Source organism: Manacus vitellinus, unplaced genomic scaffold (assembly GCF_001715985.3).
Source record: "Manacus vitellinus isolate BGI_N305 unplaced genomic scaffold, ASM171598v3 scaffold_0_pilon, whole genome shotgun sequence".
Taxonomy (NCBI): domain Eukaryota; kingdom Metazoa; phylum Chordata; class Aves; order Passeriformes; family Pipridae; genus Manacus; species Manacus vitellinus.
The window spans coordinates 7,684,450-7,712,067 of record NW_021938789.1 but is presented as its reverse complement, the minus strand read 5'-3'; the positions used below and the strand labels follow the sequence as shown (position 1 = coordinate 7,712,067).

Sequence of the window (27,618 nt, the reverse complement as noted above, 5' to 3'; positions counted from 1 at the left end):
CACTGTATAGGTCAACAAACTCACGGGTGGATTTGCTTAATCTCCTTTGTTTCAGTATCTCTAAAATACTGTGCAGTTGGCAGATTTTTATTCTGTTAGATAAATTATTAGTTAGTGTATCATTTTCGACAGAATGAGACCTGCTGACAGTTATTCTCCATTTCATACAGAAACCAGAAGAACTATTCCTGATAACACCTATCATTCTGTAAGTACCATACTGTTCTTCCTAAAATTTTACTTTTGTAATTGTAATTGTAAAACACTTCCTGGCATGTGTTAATCTCGTCTTGGCTATAATGCTAGTAACAGCAAATGCAATTGTCACTGTTTGCTAATGCAAAATAAAGCATGAGTATTTTGAAATATGTATGAGCTAGACTGGAGAAGTGACTCACTCACTAGTCACTTCTCCATTTATGGGCTGAATTTAAAATACACCTTTACATAAGATCATGTGAAAATAACAGGAGTGAAGTTGAACAAGTATATAAGTCATAAACCTCAAGGTTTAAACCTCAAGGTTTAATATGTAACTGATGCAGATGAAAGCCTAAAAGCCAACAGTACACATTTCAATGTCTTCCCATTTTTATCTGAACGCTGGTTTTGAGCTTCAGTTCAGACGTATAAGAGTGTAAATACCTTTTAAATCACAGAAAGACAAAAATAAAGCACAGGTCTATGCTTAATAAGCAAGATGGACAAGTAAATGTTGACTAAAGAAGGTTGATGGAATCAATACTTTGACTGCTTTATAGCTCACTGAAAGATTAATAATAATAAGATGCTATATGGGATTAATATCAAACATAAGGGAGTAATAGCACAGAGCAGAACAGGGAAAGAACAGTCAGGAGAATATTTACTTATGCTAAGGCAGTTAAGGAATTATTTGAAGAAATTTCTGAGACATTAATTGATTATCTTTGGGAACTCTCCAAGGAGTACTGAGTTCCTAAAGTACTGAAAAAGAACAGTGGTAACATCAATTTCTTATGAGAAAGCCTGCAGAGACTACTAAACAAAGTCAATCTGAAAGGATCTTTTGGAAATAATAGGTCTGATCATGTAAAATAATTGCTAATGTGAACACGAAGAACATCTCATCAACTCCTCAAACCAAAAGTAATTTCCTTTTCAGCAGAAATATGACCACAGTAGCAAGAAAGAAAACAGTAGATGTGATATATCTTGGTTTTTGTTAGGCCTCTGACATTTCCCAGAAGACAGTCTCACAAGCAGATACCTGGAAACCTGGTCTAGATGAAAATGCATGAAGTGTTTGCACAACTGATTGAAAAAAAGTCACCCTCAGCCTAGCTGACAGTAGTCTGCTACTGAACTAGAGAGATGTGCAGAGAAGTGCCTGAAAAGCCATATACCCTGCAGGGGTCTCTCAAGGGTGTGGTGGCATTTTTTATGTGCTGCTACAAAAATCCTGCAATGTACTGTCAAGAACACTTCTTGGAGGTCTGATTGATGTTGTAACAAAAATGTGTACAACCTGGAGAGAGATGTGTACAATCAGGAAAGTAACACTTTCCTGATGAGGTTCAAGATCTCTTAAATTGGTTGACAACTCAGGAAAGCTTTCAAGAAGCATATTTGCTTAGTGAGAAGACTAAAAGGAAATATAATTATAAGCATTAGCATGAAAAAGGTTGAAATAAAGTGGATAGTAATCAATTTTTTTTAGTGTCCTTGGAGGGTAAAACAAATTGGTTTAAATTTTAGCACTCAAGAGAAAAAGTATGAACTGAAAGGGCAGCTAACTAGCAGAAGAAGACATCTCAGGAAGCTATTGATTCCCCATTGTTAGTGAGTTCAAGAAGAGAATAAAAAAACCATCAGGGAAGATCCAAGTGCATGATGTACCTATATTGCTGGTAGCAAAATATGACTTACAAAGACTCGGGGCACCCTCAGCTGAGTTCCCTCAGCAGCAATCCCAGCTGTGCGCTGAAGGAAGCCAGCAACTGTGTTCCAGCATGTAAACAGTGAGTATGAAGGGTGGAGCAGGACTCCAGAAAATAATCTTGGACAAACCTAGTACAAGTGTATAGACACATGCAGAGACATCCTGAATCACTCTCAGCATCATATTCTATGGATTTCACTGTTCAATACATACTTGCTATCGCATTCACTTCAACTGCACGTTTTCTAGCACAAATTCCCCAAAACACTGCATGGTTTTATTTTAAAGTGTCACATTTGTGATGAGCTAGCTAATATATTCTTGCAAGTAACATATGTAAACAGTCAGTACAATATAAATACCACATGGATAATACTATAATGAAAGACACAATTTCAAATTATCATAAAATTAAACACTATCATTATATTTTCAAGATCAGACAGGTAAAATTCAGAGAGACAGCTAAACTGCCTCCCAAATGGCTATTTAATCAATCTAAATTTAAAAAATTTAGGTACTCAAAGCACTTGCTCAACTACTTTGCAACCCTTCAATTTCCATCAGAAAATTTCCTGTGTACCAAAATATCAAGTTATGGTAATCAGATAGTTCCAAATCTGAAATTAATCTTGACCTTAATGATATTATCTGTATATCTCTTCTTCTGTCCAGAGCAAATATTTGACAATGAAGGGAAGGGCTGACTTACAGTCTTCCCCCAAGTTATCCGAGGAAGAGGATGATTACGAGACCATAAGTTCTTCCACTCTGCAGGCCATCCATGCTTTAAGAATTCTTCCTGCCAAACCTCTACAAGAATCTGAATATGCAGGTAACTTCTGTCTGTGGAAAGTGAGAAAAACCTAGACATATGTAGGAGCAGTACAGACTTAGGGTTTTCAGTGTGGATATCTTTCAGTTCAACTGAAATATAACACTGGTAGGCAGAAATAAAGAAGAGTTTTGTCTGCATCTTCAAATTCAAAAGTTACCCTTATTTCCATTAGATTATGTTAAATTAATAATTACACACTGGTTTTTTAATTTTAATATTACCCTCATGGGAGAAACTCTATTATCCCATTCCACCTTGAATGTGCAACAAACCTGACTGATAAAACTCACAAGTGTTTCAGAAAAGCTCATTGCTATTTAAGCCTAGAAATTTTTAAGATGGAAAACATATTAAAGAACACATGAAACTTCCCTCCAGATGATAATTTGCAGATGAAGAAATGTACCCTTTTAAAGGTGTTATCTGCTGCTTTCAGTAACTGTAATAAGCAATTGCTTTGTGTGTATTTCTCAGGCATTCTTTACCTTGCAAGACAGCTTCATTAATCCCCTTTTGGTTTACTAAAATGCCCAAACAAATTTAAATGCCCTAACATACAGAGCTAATTAATATCCTGTTTATGGATGTGAAATATCATCATAGCTATCCACTGCTCAAAGCCATTACAAACAATTTCTGGAGGTTTTAAATCATTAAAAAACTGGAGGGAAATCCTAGATGAGGAAGAATAGAAACCAGAAACCAAAGAAATCTGAAAATACAGGATCAATATATTATGAAAGCTTGCTCCAGTTCACATCAAAGTCAGCAAAGATTTATCTACTGATTCTTTGTGAGAGTTTGTTTGATGTCTAAACAAATACATGGCTTTTAAAGTGAGTAAATTTACCAGTGTGAGCAGATCACAATCAGTCTGAACATCCAGATATCCTACATTATGTTCCAAAGACTAATTTGCACATTTTATTTGGAAATCTGAATTCCAAATACTGTTTTTGTCTTAGTTAGTAGTAAAAACTTTCAGTCAGCAGTCAGCATCTTATGTTGCTTATGTAAGACTGTCCTGAAATACCCAAAAGATGTAATTTTTGTTTTGTGAATTCAGATAAAACACATTAAATAAAAAGCTGCTTTTTTCCTGTAACCACAGTTAAGGTTAAATGTCTGCCTTAACTGTGTACTGCCTTATGAAGGCTTTTTTTTTAACCACAGTGAGGAGGTTAAGTATGCAGCTCTTATGAGGGTCATGCTTATGTCCTAATGCAGCTGCTAAAATGACATTTACATTTTGAAAAGGAAAATTTAAAATGCTATAAAAATGGCAAGACCTGATCTGAAAAGCATATTTTGAACATTAAAACCTCTTCTTCTTAAAACCTCATAGTACTGAATTACTCAGGCTTGATTTTTCTTCCTCTTTTACAGATAAACGTTGTTTAAGGCCTTCAGGTTCCACTTCCCCAATGAGCGAGCACCCATCTCAGCCCCCTCAATACTCAACTGTAAGTATAGATACTAAACCTTATTCACAAACAGATTTCCCCTTTTCTTTAATATTCTTTAAAGTTAAGTGCAGTCTATTTAAAGTCTTAGCCATGTAAAATTCACTCGCACAAGGGCACACACATTCCTGTGAGCCGTTCCTGTTTCACTTTGCACTGATGCCTTCACCACTGACTTCACTTGTTGGCTGCAGGGATCCTCTAAAGTATTAGAGGCATCCCAGTCAGGAGCAGCAACCCTTCTACTAGACAGAGTTTCAAGGGTGATGACTAACATCACATCTTTACTTTGTTTTATTAACAGATTCACACATCTGTTCCGGAGGGGCAGAGAGTGCCATGTGTTAGAGGTAAAATAAAAAAAATCTACCCATTTCTGCAAATAGAAATAGAAATTGTTACTTCCATATTTATCTTTTGTACACAGGAAGAGACTGCAGATGATAGAATAGACAGGGTTTTCAGAACAGTAGCTGCTTTTCCAAATAATTATACTGCAAATTTTGCAATACTGTTTCAACTATCTAACATCAAAGTAATTATTTACTAGAAGGAGATATGTTTTATCTCAGGAGCTCCCTGTTCCTCAAAGGGTAGGAAAAAGCAACCAATCAATTTAAAAATCAGATTTTCCTTTTCCTATATTATAAGGACATAAGGGGACAGGGGGAAGCCTATGTCTCCCAAATTCCTCCACCAAAGGCTGCAAGATCCCCGCTAAGCTTTACTTCACCTCCTCATGATCTCATGTTTTTTCATTCCCTATGCTTCTCAGACATTTCATATGAATAGATTGTAAAGGATAACCTAACAACAATTTTTAAGTAGCAATATCAACTTTAGCAATTCCTACTAGGTTTACATCCTAGGGTAGTTATTTACAAAGGCTGTCTGACAATGTTCACCTACTAAGCATATGTTAATTGTGTGCTACATCACCTAGAATATATTTTTTCTCTGCTGCTTTACCTTTAACTGCAAATTTGCTTCAAAATCAAATGTACCCTTAATTTTTGTTTGTCCTGTTTTGTTTCTTGTGGTGAAATCACAGACAGATTGCTATCTTATTCTTCAAGAATCTACTAAAGTGTCCAAATATTAAATACTCTGATTGATGGTTTTACTCAATCATAACATTATTTTTAAAGTAGTTTCTATACACTTTTTTATATTTCATATACTTTGATGTAGCAGTACATCATGAAGTCAACCACTGAAGGATTAAATATCTGATTAGCTTTGAAAAGGAATATTTTTTTCTTTTACCATTTTCAAACCTTTGAGCCGTAAGCTAAATATTGTCAAAAGGACTGCAACTGCCAAGTCAAGAAAATATGATCCTTTCTGTGTTTGCTTCAACAGCTGATTTTTAGAAAGTAAGTATTGCAATTGATCAGCCAGAAAAATAACTCAAAGATTTCCATATAAAACAGAATTTGCTTTTTTCCCCCCTTCTATTTCATACTATAATGCAAAACATAGATCCAAATAATTCCTACAGATTATGAGAAAGTAAACACTACAAAGTTTGAAAATTAAAGATTAGATTGACTCGTGTGTGCAAATCTTGATGTAGATTAAAAAACATCTGAAATAAGATAAATTCCAGTAAGCCAGCTTCAAAATCTGCAGAAATCAGTAAACAAGGACAGTCTGCCAGTTTATCCAAAACTTTGAATTCCACCAGGATTTAGTAAGTTGGATTTACATGCTTGTCTGCCTCCATGTGATGTGTGCTGATGTTAAGATGAACCAAAGCCAGTGCAGGCACACAAATTAAACTCTGTAGTCTGAGAAAGCAACTTATAAGTATTTTTAATACATCCTGAGCAATAGTGCTTATTGAGGACGCTATTATTTTTAGATAATGACTACACTGTTAATAAACATATCTTAATGTTGATTCTCATGCCCAGTGCTATTAAGAGGCCTTGCCACAAGATGGCATAAACAGCACAGAAGAATTTTTGTCAGAGTATTTTCTAGAATTGTTAAACACTTAAGGTACCATTATTTTAGTTAGACCAAATTGTTTACTTAAAGGAGAGCTTAAGATATATTGCATCTCCTTTACATTAGTTAGGATTTCAGCAAGTAAAACTTAGGAGAATATTTTCAATATCAAAATCGAATGAAAATATAGTACAAATATTTTTTATTAGCAAGATGTTAATTTAAATAATCAGACATATTTTGGTAAATTTGAAAACAAAAAAGTATATTTACTTTCATTGGTTTTCAATATTTTTATTAATTTCTATAGAAAAATCAAGACAGACAAAAAATGCATCCCAAATCTGATAAGCATATAAAGTCTCTGAACAATAATTAAACAATAATTAAATTTACAATACCTGAATAAATATCATCCTCAAATATTTCATTCTGAAAGCCAGAACAAAGAGTTCTGGAGGTAGAGCTGGGGGAGTGCAAGGAATGGGACTGGACTGCCAGTAATAATAACAATAACAGAATAAAGCTATAACTTAATTTGTGAATTATGTGAGTAGCACCTTACTAACAATTATTAATAATTATTTTTAGGAGGAAGAATGAAAATACAGGGATACCAGGTAAGCAGAATCTCTCATCAATTAAAATTTTTATAGGTCATTTTGCCATTTAATAGATTTTTAAAAGCAGGCTGCCATTTTTCTGGCACTAACTAAAGGATAAGAGAACTCATATCTGCAGTCCTACATTATCTCACTCACTTGCATTCGTGGTTTATGTAGGTATCTTTTATTCCTCAGTGATTTTAAAATGGCATGCTAAAGCATGATATTTTGTGCTGTAGAGCACACAAACCCCTTGACTCTTAACATGGGCTTGTCTACTTAATCTAACTTCTTCACATTTCTCTCTAGTCAACCAAGGAAAAAAGTTTACAGGGATTTTTGTTTCTTCTTTTCCAGGAACCTGTGCCTCCCCCACGGTAAGATCACATAAGAGATTTCCTACCTTCGGTCCCTGGGGAACTCAGTGCCAAGGAATGCTCACATCCATCTGTACTGCCCATGATAATTAGGTGACTGGAAGTGAGCCAGCATTCTTTTACTGCCTGGCACTTTTTGGACTCTTACAGGTTCTGATGTGAAATTAGGGAGAACAAAACATGAGCTGTAAGTGTTTGTAAGGAGGATCTCAGGCCTGCATTTTCATAATCAATTTGGCTCTGCCTACAGACAAGTCAAAAACCTAGAAATCTTGAATCTAGTTCAACCTACATATAAATTGCTAGGGAAAAAAATCTTCCATCAATTTGATTGGTGCCCTAGGCTCTGTTCACTGTGATAATATTGACTTCATTCCCTCTTAAATCATTCTGCCAATGTTTTTTGCTACAAATCTAAATCACATCCATAGAAATCAACTGGAATATTTCCACTTACTCCCACAGAAGGTGGAACAAGCTCTATTCCACAAATATATTTTACTATGATATGCCCACAAATAAAAAATTAATTGCTTCTTGATCTTTTCAACTTCAAAAAATAACTGCTACAATTAAAACATCCTTCCAAAAGGTCATCTAGGACTTACAAGTTTATTCCTCCATGCCTACACTGACCGCCCCAAAACGCATAAAGAATTTTAAAATATGATTAGCACTACATGTTCAGATTTTACTTTAAAAATGTGAAATAGCATAAAAGGGCAGTGTAACTTCACAAACTCAAAATTATAAAAGTGCAAAAATAAGAACATTCTCAATCCATTATTCTACAATATTTCACTGTTTATTTCTTTTTGTATTATGGTGGCCAGTCCCTCCCCAGGAGCCCACAACTGAAAGGCAGTTCTGACAGGCACCATGGATGCACCTCCAGTTTTATCCAGCCAGCCTCTTTGTGCTACAGCTTCCAACGAGAGTTGGGCTGTGACTGCCTGGTCTCAGAGCATGGGCAGAGTGTGCCCACATCTGGCAGAAAACACTAGACCCATGTTACCTGTGAGTTTTCTGGGATGAAGAGCATTTTGTCCTCTCTGTCTGAAACTGCAGTGTGTTCCCTGGCTGGATCATATACACAGGCCTACCCACCCAGAAATATCCACACTGGAAAGCTGTATGTGATTGGCACGTACTGATGAGGCACACAAAAGCGGTATTAATTGGCACATAACACAGTACAGTAATGTCTTGAAAATGTAGAATATTATCCAATATTACTATTGCTATTGAAGGGCCCTAAGGAGCTCCTGGATCTGAGCTTGGCTCAGCAAAATACATTGAAATGCTCTCAGAAAATTCTAGTCTCTTACTTCTAGAGCTTGAACTTACAACACAGTCCCTCCACCTCCTCTATTCCGTAATAGTTCTTCAAATTCTCCTGTGACTTCTCTAGGCCTCCAAACACGCTGCCAAAGCAGTATCAGCCACTTCCTCCAGAGCCAAGGATAAGCAGCCAGTTTTTTCACAAGAGGAACACGCTCAGCCAAGCTCCCACCTTTCCAATATCAGCAAAAGTCTCAAGGTATGGTGCATTCCTCATCCTCGTTCCCTAAGAATCAAAACACTCTCCCTGGTCAAACCGCAAGACTCTACTTCCATTGCACCTCTGCTTTTACTTAAGAAATTATTCTTTAGACAGCTGTGAATAATTAAGAGAAGTGGTATTTAGTGTAATGTGACACTGGCATTTTTTTAAGAAAAAAACTGACAAAATAACAGTAAAGAAGGAGTAGAAAAGTAGGCAGAACTTTCAAGAATACTTTGTTTAAGGTTTGTCCTATTTTTTTCTTAATAACATTTACAGGTCTTGCAACCACTTTTAAGCAGAAAAATTCTACTTATTTAGCACAGCTGGTGAATCAAGTGGTGGGGAAATACACTGACTGCATCAGAGATATAGGAATACATTCCACATCCCAAGGATGTGACATTCAGCAAAACAAATTACTTCTCTGTAGGCAAAATCTGGCTTCAGCCCATGAAGCCAACAAATTCAGACTATGATTCGTTTCTTGCCCTCTCTGTCTTGCACTCCTGTCATACAATGCCCATGGTCATTCAGGATCCTGACATGGCAGTGAGGATGAGTTCTGCCAAGTCCTGAAGAACAAGCTGCTTGTGTCCAGCTGTATGACCAAGCATATGCATGTCAGGTTTTGAGTCTGGTTGCTCTTTTCGCACAACTCGTACCTGGTGGGATGAGCGTGTACACACACTGCTCACTGTCATGTAACCATGCAGGTGTGCATGTGGTCTTGCACCGTGACCAAAATGCACGTTCTTAACAGGGGATGGTGCTCAGACACATGCTGGGAAGGGGAATGACACAATTCCAGGGCCCACAGGGTATAACGCTCAAACAGATCCTGACAAAGACCTATTGCAGCCAGAAGCTGTGTCAGTCCTGTCCATCCTTCCTTAAATGATTTCAATTTTATTTCATCAGGATGGAATTTTGCTTCATTTTAAAGAGGTGACTACAAATCCCTTGGAGGGAAAATAAGGTTACAAACCAAGGAAATAATCTTTTGCTTAAAGTTAAGCATGTACTTAATGAGTGAGCTCTAAGTATCGTTCTTGGGGTGGTTTTTTCCTGAATGGTGCCTAAATTTTTTCATTGATTAGGTTCCAAAAGCTGTTGGTTGCTGAGACATTTTATTAACGTGAAGTAGCTTCATATTCAATGCAAGAACTAACATGGAGCTGCAAAGTTCCAAATTCCATGACTGATCCCCTCCCTCAGTAAAGCAGCACACAGATCGAAAGCTTTGTGAGAAATGTTATAATCTATGTTGTCAGCAGACATCAGTATGCAGAGCACTTGGATTGGAAAGGTCCTATTATAAAGCCAAATTCTGTAATATAAATACATGTCACGTCTATTGCAGTAGGGGTTTTAATCATATGAGTAAGAAAGGAGTGGCACAGCATAAGAGCACACATGATCTGGGGAAGGCAGTTGACAAATTTCCCGCAGGATCACTTCACTCAAAATATTTGTCCACCGACTTCAGTCCAGTTACAGCTTTGTAAGGAGAAAACATACACATGAGCTGCAGTGTGAAGGAGTTCAATGATACAGCTGGTATCTACCAGACTGTAAGCAAAGCTGTCAAACCACAGATGTGATTTAGGAGTGCAAGTTCTGTTTTTCAACAAGATTTGGAGGACTTCTAAAATTTAACACATCATTATTTATACACGCTATAAATAGCTTCATTAAAAAATAGGTATGTGCAGAATCCTGGAATGTATCTAGAAGCTTTGGTGTGATTTAAACTTTTACATGCCTGTGGTAAGCAGGCCGTGCAAGTGGCATGTCTGTTCAAGGCAGAGGCCAGCCCTGGAAGCACACCTTTAATATCACTAAACTTTACCACGCACCCAGTGCCCTGAATATAGGCTCTCACACATGAAGTAATGGCCCTGAAGACCAAGCTAACAAATTGCAGAAGCTAACATAAAAGTAACTATCCAAATGCAAAACAGTTACTCTCCTTTCCCCTAGCCTTCCTGAAACTTTGCCTGAACAGATCATTCCCAAACTTCTTGCCTCTCTATCCCTCGATGCTGATTGATATTTTCTGCACAGACATGAAGAGACCCCTTCTCACAGCTGAAAAATAGCTCTCAGGGTTTTCTGTACCAGATCTTCCTTCTGTGTTCCCTCTGATTGATTTAGCAGAATAACTCACTGTCATATTTTCTCAGTCCAGGAGATAGGCTAAACAGGGCCTAAATCCCAGGGCTTTTCAAAAACTACTAGATGCTTATCCACATCTTATGTTGCTAAATAACTTGTAAAATCTGGTCCTCTGTCTCTTTTATTATGAGATACGTGATGTTAAAAAGCATGAGTGTTCACCATAACCAAAACATCTAACAAAAGATGTCAGAATCAATACTTGTCCATTTTTGGAGGGAGAATATTTCCTTCCCAGGAAAGAATGATACTCCTGTTGATCAGCCACATCAGAAGAAGGCAGAAAAATACCTAAACAATTACTTGATTCAGGACCATGAAGAACATTCTCCATTCCTCTTCCCCTGGTTTTCACCTCCTTCCTTCTACACTTTTCATTCTGTCTCTGTGTTTCATTTTTGAAACTCTTCAGTCTTCAAGGAACTTACCTCCATTTATAGCTGACTCTAAAGTGTGTAATAAGACCTTTTGCCATGAGATGAATAGTGTTAAGAAAGCTGATACTTCTCTCTCTTATTCCCTTCTTCCAAAACCTTCTCCTGCAAATAATTTATGTAAAAAAATAACCAGCCTCTGAACTTCTATAGCAGTAACAAAATCCTTCCCTTGACAAGGGTTGTTAGTTTTCAGTGATAATGTAATCAAAGTATTTAAGTACTCAAAGTGATTTTTATTTTATGATTATTTATTTTATTTTATGATAATTAAAATTTTTGCATATTATTCTTTTTTTTCCAGAAATTTATCTGTTAAAGAACTAAATGAAGTAAGTATTCATCTTTGTGTATATCAGGACCATAAAAACCATATACATTCCACGGCTACACAGCGTCTCTTGTAACAGTATGTTATGTAAAAGAACTAGTAGAATTATATTAGCTTTGAATCATAAAATGTCTATTTTTAACATGTGTTGCACTTTCAATACTGCTCCCTTCGGAATGGCAGGTAAGTTCCCGAAGTTGTTTCCTGAAATAAAAACACAGATATAGTGCAAACTCACCTTCCCAACTATCCACATAAAAGTATGTCTCATAACTGCCAGAGGCTCTGGATGCTTATGAACAGTGAGCAGTAGGAGAGATATTCTCCTTCAGACAAACATAGATTCCACATAGATTTTTAAAAGCAGAAGACTGAAATTATAAGGTCATTAGAGGAGCGTAATAGCACTAATGTAAAATAAATACCTCAAAAATAGGAAGACCCTTTTCAATAAGAGAAACGAAAAGAGACAAATTTTATATCCAGATTTAACAATGCCTGTTATTCCTCAGCTCCATTTCCCCTCTCCTCCCCCACTCCTTCCCCAGGGCCAAGCTCCACTGCCAGGCTCCAGGCACCAGGGAGGCATTTCTGCTCCCCGTGCACTCCTGAAGCAGTAGCTCTGAGTTCCCCTCTCTGACAAGCTAGAAGGGCTCTTCCCTCCCTCTCTACACCTCCAAGCTGACCCCTTCTCCTCCCAGCTGACCCCTTATCTCCCAGCACGTGCAGTCCCACCTCCAGTGACCCCCACACCAGTTGGCTCTGTCTAGGGGGCAGAAGCCAAGAGGCAATGCTGGGAATGCAGTTATAGGCATCTATAAAGCAGAAAGCAGTAACTTTTACACAGAGACTAGTAAAGGCAAGTGATTTTTTTTTTATTACTTTTTTCAGATCCCTGTCTCTGTAAAAAAGATTTTAACAAGTTCCTTCACTTTCTACTCAGACTAAGGAAGTGAAGCAGAGAAAATGGGTTTAGCAATAAGGGAGTTTAGTTATGACAAGTGGTTTTCCCTAAAACTTATTAAGAGATACAGTCTCTACAATTATGCAGTGTTGAAGATTGTTTGTAAAATTCAGAGATAGGTTATAACTTATGGCATCTTGTGCTTCTTACTGAGTGTTTTATTTACTGCACTAACATGTTCCTACTGAATTGTTTTTGATTTTTTTTCTCATTGTAAAGAAACAAAAGAAAGGAATCTCTATACTAGTTAAGTCCAACAGTAGGCTGTAGCACAGATCTATAGACTGGTCTAGCTCTAACTTTCATATCCACTGAGTTTTCCTTCTCCACAGTTCTGACTTGGAGGCTGCCCCAAACCTCACTCCTCTTGTGGTCAGAAATTCCTTTCGTTTGAAAGATGGTTACAAAAACATGGTTTGATAACAATATTGTAATTAACACTTTAGTCTGTTGTCAAGAAAGATAATATTTTGAAACGAAAAGCTTTGTCTTGTCCTAGATACTGACTCACTACAGATATGAAAACACTGCCAAGTACAATAAATATCTTACACCTCTAATTAACATTTCTGTCTAGGCACTGTACAGTGCACAAATACTGCAGCTCTTAACAGGCTCTTAGGTTGGCTGCTTCTTAAAGGAAAAATACTGTGTGTCTCCTGGCATGGAAAAGATAAAATATTCATCATTTCCCATTCATATAGATCTGAACATTTAAATAGTTTTGATGCAACATGCAGGAGGAGAAGAGCGGGTCCTTATCACGATTTCAGACACTGAACAGCAGGTCAATAGGTTTGAGAGAAGGAGTGCCCTTCACCAGAACTCCAGTCTACAGGAAAAACAGGTGCAGAGGAGCCTCTTGAAATTGGAAAGGACAAATGCAAAATCCTGCCCCAGAATGAACTAAACCCCTGGGAAACAGGTCTGCTCAGAAAGACCCGGGGACCAAAGGCTGAGCATGAGCCACTGGCATGTCCTTGGTGGCCACAAAGGCCAACAACGTGTCAAGCTGTATCAACAGAAGTACAGACAAGAGATCAAGGGAAGGGACTACTCCCTTTTACTCAGTCACTCCCTAGACAACAGCTGGAGTACTGCACAAGGCTGAAGCTGACAGAGAGGAGAGGGCCAGCAGAGGGTCACCAGTGCAGCACCTGCCCTGTGAAATGAGGTTGATGGGGCTGGCCTCCCTTCACCTAGAGAGGGGGCAGCTCTTGGGGAACCCAATAGCAGCAAGCCAGTTGCTGAAGCGATGATTATAAAGAAGGCAGAGCATGGCACTTAGCGGAAGGCACAATGGAAGTACGAGAGGCAATGATCTTGAAATCATGGTTTCAACCAGAAATAAGGAAGAAAAATTAAATATGAGGGTATTGGCACAGGTTTCCCAGAGAGGCTGTGAAATCACCATATGTTCTGGGAGGTTTGCAATACCCAGCTGGTGAAAGGGCTGAGACCACAGGTCTCATGTCACAGTTCACCATGCTTTAAGCAGAAGCTTGGGCTAGAGCTGAATGAGACTTTGAATTCCTAAGTAATGGCTAAACATTATTGGGAAAGCAACTTACATGGAAGGTTCAAAGTGCAACATCTACAGAGTCAACAATTCTTCTCTTAAATATTTATGTTTTATAGTCTTACATGTATCAAATTAACAAACAAAATAATTACTATTCCCATGTGAATCAAAATAATATAGAAATAGAGTAAAAGTTTATGAGTCAAACTCTGGTCTTTAGAAACCTGTGTATCATTCACTTATATGTTACATAATATGATGGATTAAGACTCTCCACACAGTGATTTTGAATGAAGTATCTGCCATGACAGTAAAAATAATTGTACTGTCTGTACTGTACAGTCAGAGTCTGAAAAGAAATTACTGATTTTACTCTTTGGATAGTGTCTCTCCAGTCAATTAAGACCAAGGAAGGAAAACCACATTGTAAGTTAAACTGATGTACAATAGTCATCATGAATTGGTGATCATTGCACTTACACCTCTAAAAAATTCAGTTCTCATTGTCACCAGTGGACTGACATAAGCATTCAGCCTGGGTTCTTGACAAATTGAAATATAGTTGGGTTTACTGGGGTAAATTAAAGTCACTAATCCAAAGAAAAATATTTACTATGTTATCATTTCATATAGGTACCTGGAAGAGAGCAAGGTCAGTATTTAATATATAATAATAATTTGATGTCTTTCTTTCATATTTCAAAACTGAAATAGTCTATCATTAAAATTCCAACTGAAGCAAGATTTGCTGGGAACAGAGAGATTTAGAGAGACCTCAATAGTTGTGGAAAATGCAGTAGAAAAAAGGAACTTAACTTGGACTTAGCTACAGCTATGTGGGGAACCAGGGTATCACATTTTTTCTAAGAAAATAACTTAAGGTTTTGGGAAAAATAAGTGTGTTGGAGTCTAAAAAACCAAGAGAAGAATATCCAAAAGAGATCTGCACAGAGGACATTTCTCCATCTTGCTGCTCTCCCATAATTTGCAGGTGAGAATTTTGAAAGAAAGGGGTTTTTTTAAACAGCTTAAGCTGTTTATCTGTGTGTCTGTGAAGGTCAATGTGTGCATGTGTGTTTATGTATGCGTGCATGAAGGTCCATGAAAAACATTACTCCAAAATACTTGGAAGGTAGATACAGGTTACATGACTTTTATGCTGTTTACAGTTCATCTTAATGAGTTCATCATTTCCTCTGACATTTCCTTTTGTGGATTAAGGCACTGTTTCCTGATTTTCAGCAAGAAATAGTATTGACTGCATTAATAAATTCAATGCCTATTCTGTTCTATAAAAAGGATTTATGAACCCTCCACATACCTCTAGTTCAGCATTCTACATTATTTACTATTATGTTCAGCCATATTTGGCATCAGCAAACCCTGTAGTGTTCCCCATGTAACACTCACTACTAGGATAAATGTTTCCCACCAAAATCATTAGCTGACTCATTCAAGCCAGATTGATTGCAGCCTTTTAAGTTTTTCTATTGAACTGCTTCACCCTCATTTATGAATGTAGTTAATTTATTTCACAGTAGTTGCTAGATACTGTCAGTTACACTTAAGATGAAATAATAAGTTCTTATCGTTTTTACTAATAGTTACAAGTTTGGGGAAGAAACCTGAAGTATCTTTTCAAGCACAACAGCATCATCCTGAAGTCAGGTAGGAATATAAGAATTTCATGAGTTTGTACTAGATGGTTCAAGGACTAACAATTCTGCCCTAGAAAATTATGCCTCACTATGCAATAACAGCAAGATGATATCACTTTCTGATGCCATGCAGTGGTATATTATATTTTGCCTTGATGCATGACAAGAACCATCTTTGGGAATTGCTTTCAAGCTATTGTAATTGCATAGCCAATTTTTATCTTTAATAGCATGCTGCTGTATTACATTTCTGTTGCTATTTCTGTGATATGGTGTTAAATATACTGTATAAAGAAGCTCTGCTATCTCAAGCCTCAGAATTTTCTCTCCTACTCATTTTCTATTTTTATTTACAAAGGATACATACCCGGCCTTTCAAAGGACAATTATTCTTTCATAGAAATTTGCCACAGTTAGTCCTATTTTTCTTTTCTAACCCACACAAATCTCTTTTCTAAATGTGTTTTAAATCTATATTCTCCTAAAATACTCAACAACAAACCAAAAGTGTAGCTGACAGCATAGGAAGTATATGAATGATTCGACATCTTTCCTAGACAAATACAGAATCTCATATCTAGCCTTGTTTACAATGATGGCATTCTCCAAGATAAAATTATTGTCTGGAGTAAATGCGACAGTATTTGTCACCCTTAGTATTCTGTTTCTTCTGGTGTGGTACCAGTGGCTCTGTTATATGAAGTTATTTGGTCGATGCTCTTCCCAGTGTAACTGTTCCAATTAATAGCACAACAAAATACCAGCTGGGCACTCAGCAGAGGCCTAGAAAATCAGAACAGGCAGGGAACAACAGTTCCCTGGGTCTTCCTGTAGAGGGACTGGAAACATCAGGTGAAATTAGCAGGGAACAAAAGCAAATTGTGCTTCACTACACATGCAGTTAAAATGTGGACCTCTTACCAAATACTCTTCTGGAGAGTAAAAAAAAAGTATATAACTTCAAAAAGTGGCTGGTGAAATTAAGGGAAGAGAAATCTATCAAAAGACACTAAATACAAAATTACCACCCAAAACCTGTGAAGGTCCAAAGCTGACATGAGTAGAGGAAGGGATATTCTGGGGAAGCACAGCTATGCATTGCCCTCTAATTTGACTCTTACAGTGCCACTAAAAAAAATATTTTTCTGATGATGCCTTCATTCAATGCTTTTTCCTAGCCCTCAATGTACATGGAGCCCTAAAACCAATTGCAGCTCAGGTAAGAACCAGAGATGGCTTTGAAAACCAAACTAAATGTGGAGAAATAAGATTAAGAAACAGATTTTGGTTGCTATGCATGTATATCTGCACTGAGGATTTTCAAAGCACTGAGTTAGTGCAAAAGGATTATTAAATAAAGGAAGCAGACAACAAATAAAATAATGGCACAGTCAACAGCAGCACAGAAACAAGCAGTTACTTGCTGTTACCCTATGCCTGGTTCAAGCAAAGAAATACCCAACCTACACTGCAAGTGTTAAACTATTGCAGACCCCCACACCCAGAACAGGAGAGGGATTTGGAGGACAATGGAGAGAGGAAGAGAACGCAAATTGCTTGGGAGTACAAAGAAAGGGCATGCTGTGAGCACAACCTTCTCTGCTTTTCCAGGCAGAGATGCAATCAGCTGGGCTAAATGGAAGTTAGAGATGTTTGGGACATCGTAGATCAGCTACTATGGGGTAAATGCTTTTGTGTAAACAAATAAACCACTCTCTGAAGAAATTGCTTTAGATTTATCCCAGATTCCTAAAGGCAAGGACATGTAAGTGCCATTATCAGGCAGGTCTATCAAATTATGGTTGGAAATAGGACTTCCCCTGGACTCTGTGGCTTTACCTAAGGGAACATACTGGAAGCCAACATTAACATTGATTGCTGGGGTGCTCTGACAAGAAACTGCCTGTGGTATGACTTCCCCAGGAACCAAGGCCATGTCTCTCTGCTCATTTTCCCTGGACTTCTTAAGACTGTCAGAAGTGAATCCAGCACACAGGAGTAGTTTCACTAGATTCATAAGCAAAATCTCTCTAACCTTGAAGACAATACTTCTACAAACACTTGTGTTAGTTTTTTGCTGTCATATCATATTGTATTTGTTATTCACTAACCCCTCTACCTAAATTTAGAAAAATACGGTCTCATTAGTATTTAACCCAAAATTGCTATGTGGCTCATCCCTACCTTTTAATATACCTACACCTGCTTTAAAAAGTACTTTCATAAACCCAAAGGAGACAAAAAAAACCAACTCAGCATGTACTTACATACTTTCGAAGAGCAAGGCAAATTTGATTATGGATTTGTGAAAGCACAAGAAAACACTGTTTTGTAAATATTATTTCTTTTTGCAGAACAGCATAAAAAATAATACAAAGGAAATTCCATATATTTATCTTTCACAAACAGATTGGTTAGTAAAGAGGTGTATCTGTACCTTACATGGAATACTTAGAAATAACATGACCTTGGTCTTTCTGATTTTTTAAATGTCATTCAGCCGAGTTAGCTCATGCTGTATCTCCATTCCTCAAAAACAGAGTTCATGACTTGGAAGACCCAGGGGCTTTGGGGACTGAGGATCTATAAGAATCATCCATGCTAGTGACTTCCTGCTGTCCTTGATTACATAGCATACTTTAACTCTCCTGTAACTGCCTCTGCAAATACCATTTTCTATCAAAAAACCAAACCTCTAAGCTGTGCCAGGAACCTATGAACTGCATAATGTGAACTTATGGTAAAAGCAAATACCATCAGGAGGAACATATGGACAGTATTATTTGTTCAGACCAAGTAGAATTCAACTTAACTTTGGTCACTGCCAGGCTAAACAAGCCCACCTCCCCCAGCTCTGTTTCACAGGTCCCAGCTCCCAGATTCTGGTGGGCTCCCTCCACTGAGCTGCTTCCTTCTTGTGCCAGGGGTGCAATCACACACATTCTCCTCTGGATACTTACTAAAAGTCATTCTTTACATAATTCACAAAGCTCATTTAGATCTCTGTTTGCTGCTGCCGCTTCAGACACTTCCTACCATCACTACCAGGGCTCTCTGGGAGCTCTCTGGAACAGCACAGTATCTTTTTCCCTCTGTCACTGCCTTGCTCTCCTGAAGCAACAGGGAGAGTACAAGTAGCCTTTCCCTCTGGTACCCTACAATTGTCTTTTATGTCCATATTTGTATTAAAAAATATTTCAAGACTTAATTTTATTAAATTTATACTAATATCCTTTTTTTTACTCCTATATAAGAACATGAGTGTTAGGCTCATGGTTGGACTTGATGATCTTAAAGGTCTTTTCCAAGCTAAATGATTTTATATTTCTCTCTCTGGAAGTTTTAGCTTTTATTATTAAAAACAAATTATTTTCTGTGCAAAAATCTAAAACATTCTTCTACAATTTCTTGACAAGCTGTTGTTAGCTCCATCCCAGCCAAACTCAGCACATGAGCATTACAATAGAATTCTACATGTCTTGTCCCACAGTCTAAGATGCAGCAGAAAAAAAAAAAATCTTTAAAACATACACAGCACAGGCCACAAAGCTGGGGATAGCCACTAAAAATACAATGCAAACAAAAATGCAAAAATCATGATGCAATCAGTTGAACAGTAACAATATTTCACATTTTGACAACTCAAACTGATTGCAAAAACAAAAGGTAGATGTCTGGTCCCACTGTTTATTTTGAACAGTGATTTAATTGCTGAATAGACTGATTGCCTGCTGAAGATCATGGCTGTTTGACTACTGCTATCAGTGGATGTTGTTTTAAAAACAAATATAATGCTATTATAAATCACAACTTGGTACATGTACAAATGGAAAAGTGAAACACAGTGAAAACTATTACTCCTCTGTAAAAGAAAGTCTTCCAAGTAAAATTTAATATTCTATCATATGCTGCATGTGAGCAGAAGAATAATAAACTGATAAAGCTTGAACAGAAAAAGCACAATGAAATACTGCTCTGGCAAACAATACTTTCGCAGGTGGCAGTAACCAGAAGGAAAAGATGGAAGCCATTGGTAACCACATTCTTCTCATTTACTCTTACAATAGACACTAGGTCATTTCTCCCACCAGCACTGCATGAAACAAACAAAAATGTTTTCTGTTGTATAGCAGGATATGATTCTTTTCATCTTCAATTTACAATTTTTTCCAGTATTACGTACCCGTAAACTATATTTGATCTTCAAATTGAAAGGAAGTCCTTGCTTTTCTCAGGCTGTTTCTGCTGCATCCTGATCAGAGTTAACCCAAGCCACTCATATTACCCCATGCTTTGTGTTCCTGCCCCATCCCCTGTGCTTGCACAGCTCCCCAGAGACTTGGGGAACTGGGTCTGTCTGTTAAACAGCAGCCCTAAATCTACAGACAGCAAATCACATTTGCTCTGGAAGGAGCAAGCTCTCTTCATCAGTGGCCCAGTATGGAGCAGATGCACACAGCCAAGGACCATCACCTTCATCTTAATGCAAGAGCAACCTCACCCCTCGGTCTTGAATTTGTTAATTGAAACAAGTCACAGAGCAGATTGAGATTCATCAACATGGTGAATCTGTCAAGGTTCCAACAGCTCGGTAGAAACAATGCTGGCTGGCAATGGATAATGAGGGGATATAATATGATCCAACATAACAGCAACTGGGACCCAAAGCAAATAAAGGGGGCTCAAAAGGTGAAAACAGAACAGAACGAACCATTACCCTTGTCCCACATTCAGTATTTTATTTAGCATTTGCTATTTTATTAAGTTTATTATTTTGGTATTGTGCGCTGGCAGATTGAAGTGAATTAAAAACCATCAGGAAACTGTGTTAAATCTCTGGGGACATCACAGAAAAGTCTGGAATCACTGATGCTGCATTAGCACAAGACCGCTCCTAACTGACAGCTCTGAATTTTAAAGGTTAATGTCACAGTATTTCTAAACTAAAAGTGCTATTCTCAGACTTACTCAGTAAAACATTGTGTAAAATGAAACTATGAGTTTAATTTAAAGAATACAACTCTTTTCCTTCTGAATTTACTTTTACAGGTTCCACGCTAAATGTAGAGAACTTGACAGTGAAGAGGTCACCATCTCCTACACCATACACAGTATGCAAAAATAAATCAAAATATTCACTTGTAGAACAGGAAATGCAATTTCTTACCCAACCCACTGAAGAGGTAAAGACCAGCTTTGCTTCATAAAAACACAAGTTTTTAGGAAACAGGATTAACACTATAGGGCACCACCCCCTCTGAAAGCTGTGGTTATTCAGCACTCTTCAAAACAATCCAATATGAGCTCTTGAAACCATAGATAAGAATTTGAATGTCTAATTTGACTAACATTTCCTAACAGGACTATATATCTACATCTATATACATATATAGATATATATGGATATATGCATATACTTTTATATACTATGCTGAATGTTCTTTAAATGCAGATTAGATACAATCTGTTTTCACTGGCTTTTTTCTGCCAGCTGTTGTTAATTTCTATACACTGATTACGATATCTTAAAATTAAGGATTTAAACAAATGTGAATGGTACGTTGGAGAATACGATCGCCATGAAGCAGAGAAGGCACTGCTACAGGAAGGCATTGTAAGTACATTTATCTCAGAACCTGGGGTATAAACTCTTGGGGGAAAATTTCTGTAAATTGTCCATAATGGCTTACAAGTCTTGTTGTGAACTAACCATACAATCTGTAATTTAAATCTGTATCATACAGGATGAGACATTCTTGGTTAGAGATTGTTCAAAGAAATCAAAGGCTGAACCATATGTTTTGGTTGTTTATTATGGAAGAAGAGTATACAACATTAAAGTACGTTTTCTGGAAGAAAGCCAACAATATGCACTGGGAACAGGGCTCAGAGGAGATGGTGTAAGTAAAATCCCATCTGCTGTTACAGTCTATAGCTTTTATGTTGCACTTCACAAGTTCTTAATACTAAATATTAGTTACAAACTCTCTCACATAATGAACTTGCTGTTTCATTAGCTTCTTTTACAATACTCTCATTTCAAATGTCTCAAATTTTCAAGCAGCTTACATAATAATTTAAAACCAAATTTTACATATCATACTCAAATTCAGATTTACATCAATGTAAAACTTTCCTAAGTACTTACAATACTTCTATCTACTGTAAGTAACACCTGCAAAGTAAAAGGGAAAGAAAAGTTCTACCTTTTCAAGTATACATATTATTTTAGTACATTTTTAAACTTGTGATAATATAAGCAAACATTTTCAAATACATACAACTTCACATATCTGACAGCAGGGCCTGGTGCTGCTTTTGCTGTTTAACGTCTCTTGTTGTCTGTGCCTCATACAGCAAAAGGAGAATTTATTTTTTAATGAGGCAATGGGACAACAGTTGTCATGGATATTCAGAAGCAATTAAATCATGTGGGTCCCCAGCAATCAGTCTTTCAGATATGCTAAATTTCAATTAGAAAATCCCTTTAGATTAGCAATGCTTTTTCACATAATTCAATTCAATTATAGTCATGATAGGAGTCTGATTCCTATTCTACCTATATTGTTAAGTAACACTGTATCTGCAAGTCTTTAACAAAAGAAAAAATTAAACATTAAACCTGAAAGTCATCTCTATAAAAATGTGATATGTGCAAAAAAAAAAAAAAAATCCTAAAACTTCAAGAATGCTCAGCTGCAGAGCAAAAAAGTAAAGCAACAACCTCCTATGTGTTATCAGCTATGTAAATGACTAACAAATCTAACTCAGGTTAAGCAGCAAAGCCTCTGTAGCTAAATCTTCAATTATGCCCTTTCCATGCACATCAATACTTCTCAAAACTTACCTTTTGCATAGAGAGACTTAAAAAAACCTGAAGTCACAAGTAACCAAAGCCAACTTCAACCATTTGACAGGTTCAGAATTTATATTAGAATTCTTATTAGAAAACATGGGATAGGATTTATGAGCTTTCACAAGAGGGACAAGGTTTACTGGCAGGTTGTTCTTCAGGAACATTGGTTTAATGATGAGGGGCGAGAGAAAATCCTTCATTATTCAAGCACATTTAAACACTTTGGGAAGCTGAACTGTAGCACAAATCGAGAATTACACTGCAGGTACCATCGGCCTGGTGCTGCTGTAGTGACCATCAGTCTTCTGTAAAGGACTGACTGCATTTCTGAACTGTACCTCACAGAAGATTTCCTGGAGTTTAAGTATGATTTAGGAGAAAGCAAGTTTAGTTTTCCATGGTTCTTACATTGTTTAATCTTCCTGGCTCAGATCAGAAACAACAACTGAAATATGGCACACTGCAGCATAAGGTAGTATGTGTATGGTAGACTATAGAATAAAGACATAAAGCTAAATTTTCATCATCTTAACAGCTTTAACAATTAAGGCAACTAGAAAATTACTTGAACAGTACATGAACAATTTTTACTGAACTAAAAGGAAGGAGAACACAATCCCTCCCATCTCAGGAAATACCAAAATATATGTCTTTGTTTTGTTCCAACTTCTGCACAGACAGAACATATCTTAAGAGTGGGTCTGCAATGAAAACAGTCAAACTGGAAAGTAAAAATTCCAGAATAAGGATTCCAAGCACCTAGCTAACAATCAAGACTTGGCTCTACCAGGTCAAATCCATAATCATGGCACCTTACCTTAAGCCTTCTTTTTAAGTATTGTTTCTCTTTAACTCAGAAATCCTCCTGTACTTCAAGTACAACAGAAAAATTCCAGAATCACGTTGCTAGTCAGTTAATTGTGTTGTACCAAAGAATCACAGACATGGCAATCTCCTACTCCTGTGTATTATGCTCAGCAGCAAGACGTGAAAACAGAACTGGGTACAAGGCACATGGGCAGTAATGAACAATCAGTGGCACCAACATTGCTCAGAAGAGCTTCTTCCATTTCAGGAAGTCTCAAGGGATTCCCTAAAAATGCTCTTTCTTGAAAACTCTCATCTCAACTTCTGCAGCTCGTCTGAGGTTCTTTTCTCAGGAGGGTGAAAACACTTTGTAGGGCTGTGAATTACAGCAAATTGCTGCCTGTAATTTTCCAGTGCCTGTTAAAATGCTTTCCAAAGCACTCTGCATTGTCCCTCAGCAGGGATACCCTTTGTTACACCACATTTTGCACAGCACAGTGCAGCCAGACCAGCTGCTCTATCTAGATTAGCTGAATATTCCCTCTTCACCTGCCAAAGAGAAAGAAATCTGAACACCAACAAACAGGTGCAGACCTACTACATTTCTCCCCAGTTGGTGATTTTGTTCAGAGGTTCAGTCTTAATAGATTTTCTGCAGTGTGTTTTCACTTTCAAATTAGTCTATTTTCATCCATTAAAAAGATGTGCTTTTTTATATGTAAATATAATTGTTCAAAGTTTTCCCTATACTACTGCAACTTTTGATTTTTCACATACAGTTTACAAGTTGTTAACGCATTGTATCATCGAATAAGATTTTCAATTAACAATTACTTTTAAAACTTATTTAATTCAACTCTCATGAGTACTTTTATCATTAGCTCTGATGTAGCCCTATAAGGCCTTGAAGAGGGGGGGAAGAGGGGTTGATGATCAGATTTTTATGTTTGAAGTAACTGAAGTTCCATGCAGCTAAATTAGTATCAAATTCTAATATAATGAATGCAAGTAGGGATGGGGGGGGAACAATCCACCACTAACTCTCTTGGTGAAGGTACATCTTTTGCTAGCAATTTAGCCACAGATGTTCACACCTAAATACATATTTAATATATTATACTGAGCTTACTAAAGGCCAAATCATATAAAGCTATAAAGATCAGATCCCCAAATGAGGCATACGTAGAATTTAGGCATTTACATTCAAAACAGCTGTCCTGAGCACCATTTACTTGGATATTGCCTTTCTCTATGCCAGACAGTTTCACTAGTAAAGATTCAGAGATCCTGTAATACTGCCTCTTTTCATGTGCACAACTCTTTTGAAGATGAAAAAATACAAACCTTGCTCACACATAAAGAGGATAATGACACAAAATTTAAATATTTTTCTTATCTCCTTTGCAAAACTAGATCTGCCACACACAAAATACAGGGTTTTAGCGTGTCTGCAGCACCAGGCTCAACTCCCAGTTCAGTAACTAAAAATCAAAGGCAGAAGTAGGCTTCTCTTCAACTCCGTGCCTATTTTACAAAGAAGCTTAGTGCTTCTTTACAAATAAGCATGGCCTGGTGTAGATCTCTGGATCTCCCTGTTCTGGCCAGAGATATTTTCTCCATTCTCACCACTCCATTTGCAGCTAACTTTCATCTCCAAACTATCAGTCATACCAGCTACTTCATTTCACTCAGTTTATTTCCATGTGAGTCAAATGGATTAGTTCCACCTACCTTCACCAGTCATCAAACTGGCCTGCCTCATCTGAGTAGATTAGGGAGCGCTTCCATGATGCCTTCCACTGACAGTGTTATGTCAAAAGTTACTGCCAGGAGAACAAGCACAGCAAACAGCCAGTACTTCCAAATGAGAAAGATACTTACAAGGTAAACATCTTGTCCACAGCTTAAATGACAGCTCAAGGACGAATAGTCTCATTCAGGATGTGTGACAGAGCCCAGAGTCCTGCCACCACCCCAACACAATTCAAAACTGTATCTTTCATGAGCAATCCTTGAGACCCTATTCCCATCTCTCCAGAACAGTCTGGAGACCAGCAGATAGACATTCCTATGACAGTAGAGATTGCTTGAGTTTCTTCACACAGTGAAGGGAAACAAATCAAGTACTGAGTTTTCTTCATCTCTATGTCTTTAGGTGTCTTTACACCTAACAAAGTGGGGGGGGGAGTTCCATTAAAAGATCTGAGGACATAAAATTCTAGACCTCATCACTATAGTGTCTAAGTCAACTTCATGTTCTAGCAGACATAAAGAGACTCAGAGCTTAATACATTAAAATTCATTAATTCAAATAAGAGTAGAGCATGAAATAAAGTAGAAAAAAATACCTAAGTAACATCTGAAACATTTTTCCTCATTACCAAAGAACTACAGCTTAAAGGTACAGCAATGAATAATGTGACATTCGCCTAGTTAAATTTCCAAAGCAGGTGAACAATTACAGTAAGACTTTTTAACCTCCCAACCAACGAAAAAGCATTAGAAAGCAAGAAAGGAATTGGTGCTCACAAAATGTTTAGAATAAAAAAAGGAAGGGTTACTTTGTTATGGTATGAAATACAAACCACAGTTTTTGCCTGGATTTTCAGTAGCAACAGGGACTTTGAACATAAACAAAGACAAGACAGCAAAGTAGAACAAATGCATACAAGTAAAAATTATCAAAAAAAACTAAAAAAATTAGCACAATGGCTTTCATCTTAATACAGAAACAGTTTCACCAAATCACATATTCAATCAGATTCTGTTGTTATAATCTAGGTGTGAAACAGGTGGGGATGAGAGAAGCTATGACAAGATACCACCAGGTGTACAATGAAGGTTCACACTCACAGTAAATGTTACATAAATACATGATAAGTATTAATGTCAAAGTAAGCTTGCATCACTGTGTGCAGTTCTAGTGATTTAATACCAATGAGTCCAAAGAATAGACCAAGAGGAAAAACAGTAATATGGTGAGAGCTTCGTGGTGTGATGAGAGCTTAGAAGTTACACACAGGGAAGAGAACTACTTAAACTGAAGGACTGCTAACCCGTGGATTGGGAGGATTAAGATGCCTTCACTAGGACAGATGAGGATAGACACCTTGGATAGCTTTTTATTGCTGTTTAATCAAGTCAGCAATCTTGAACCACACCTTATCACTTTAGGAATGTGCTTGGAGGTTGTCTTTGTTTTGAGCACAAGAGAACAAGACTACTACTCTGCTGGGATGCTCCTTGTTCCACACTTTTACAGCAACTTTCTCCAGAAACTGAATGGGGGGGAAAAGGTTACATTTAATAATGAAACTTGCAGAGTAAAGTATCATATACTGCTAATTAAGTGCAACTTTTGCCAGCAAAAATTAGTGATGATTTATAGTTATTTTGTCATTTCAACATCTGTCATCACACCAGGCATCACAAACTTTTACAGGTGATACTGCATTATCAGAGCTTAGATATGTTCCCTTTTTGCCCTAAGCAGCCAGCTACTTTCTCCTACACAAGACAGAGACACACAAAGGAAATAAGAGGATCAAAATATGGTACTTTTCCTTTTATAATCACTTCCATCTAATCATAATTCCATGCAAAATACTACCTATTTTTAATACTGTCAATTAACAGTCTTTTAATATTATAGATTAAACCATACAGCAGTTGTATTTTCAGTCACTGATTACTATTTTTCCCCCCCCCCAGAAATTTAATTCTGTGGAAGAGATCATTGAATTCTACAAACATGTTCCCATAAAACTGATTGACGGAAAGGATCAGTCAGGAACTCACAGAGAACAATGCTACCTCACACATCCATTCAAGTCACGCAGATGTTTTCTGCCTTAACATCGCAGATTCGTTTGTACAGATGTAAACAGAACAGTTATTTAAATGTCTCAAAAATCAGATTAGCCTTTTGAGCGAGGAGCTCCCCATAATATGTAGCATTCTACAGATCTACTCCATTTTTTGATTGTTGCAATCTAGCTTTGAGGATACAGGTAAAGTGTATGTCAACGTATTAATTCACAGAGAAGTGCTGGAACCGACTCCTGGTATCCTGACAACGACGGACCAATTTGCTTATCTTGCACTTTACCTTCTACCATAAGATGGAAACCAAACTCACCCTTGCTCACCTAAATGTCATGGAAACTCC

General features: G+C 37.2%; 1 protein-coding gene across 1 annotated transcript; it reads left to right on the top strand.

Moving 5' to 3' along the window:
- The first annotated feature begins 133 nt into the window (after nt 1-133).
- CLNK (cytokine dependent hematopoietic cell linker) lies at nt 134-27,388 on the top strand. Its single transcript, XM_018086105.2, has 15 exons — nt 134-208; nt 2,597-2,756; nt 4,146-4,222; nt 4,527-4,572; nt 6,767-6,795; nt 7,138-7,157; nt 8,569-8,697; nt 11,617-11,644; nt 14,763-14,781; nt 15,734-15,797; nt 16,966-17,006; nt 20,837-20,970; nt 21,324-21,401; nt 21,532-21,687; nt 27,162-27,388. The coding sequence occupies exons 1-15, from the start codon at nt 134-136 to the stop codon at nt 27,303-27,305; spliced, it is 1,200 nt and encodes a 399-aa protein (XP_017941594.1). The 3' UTR covers nt 27,306-27,388.
- The last annotated feature ends 230 nt before the right edge of the window (nt 27,389-27,618 follow it).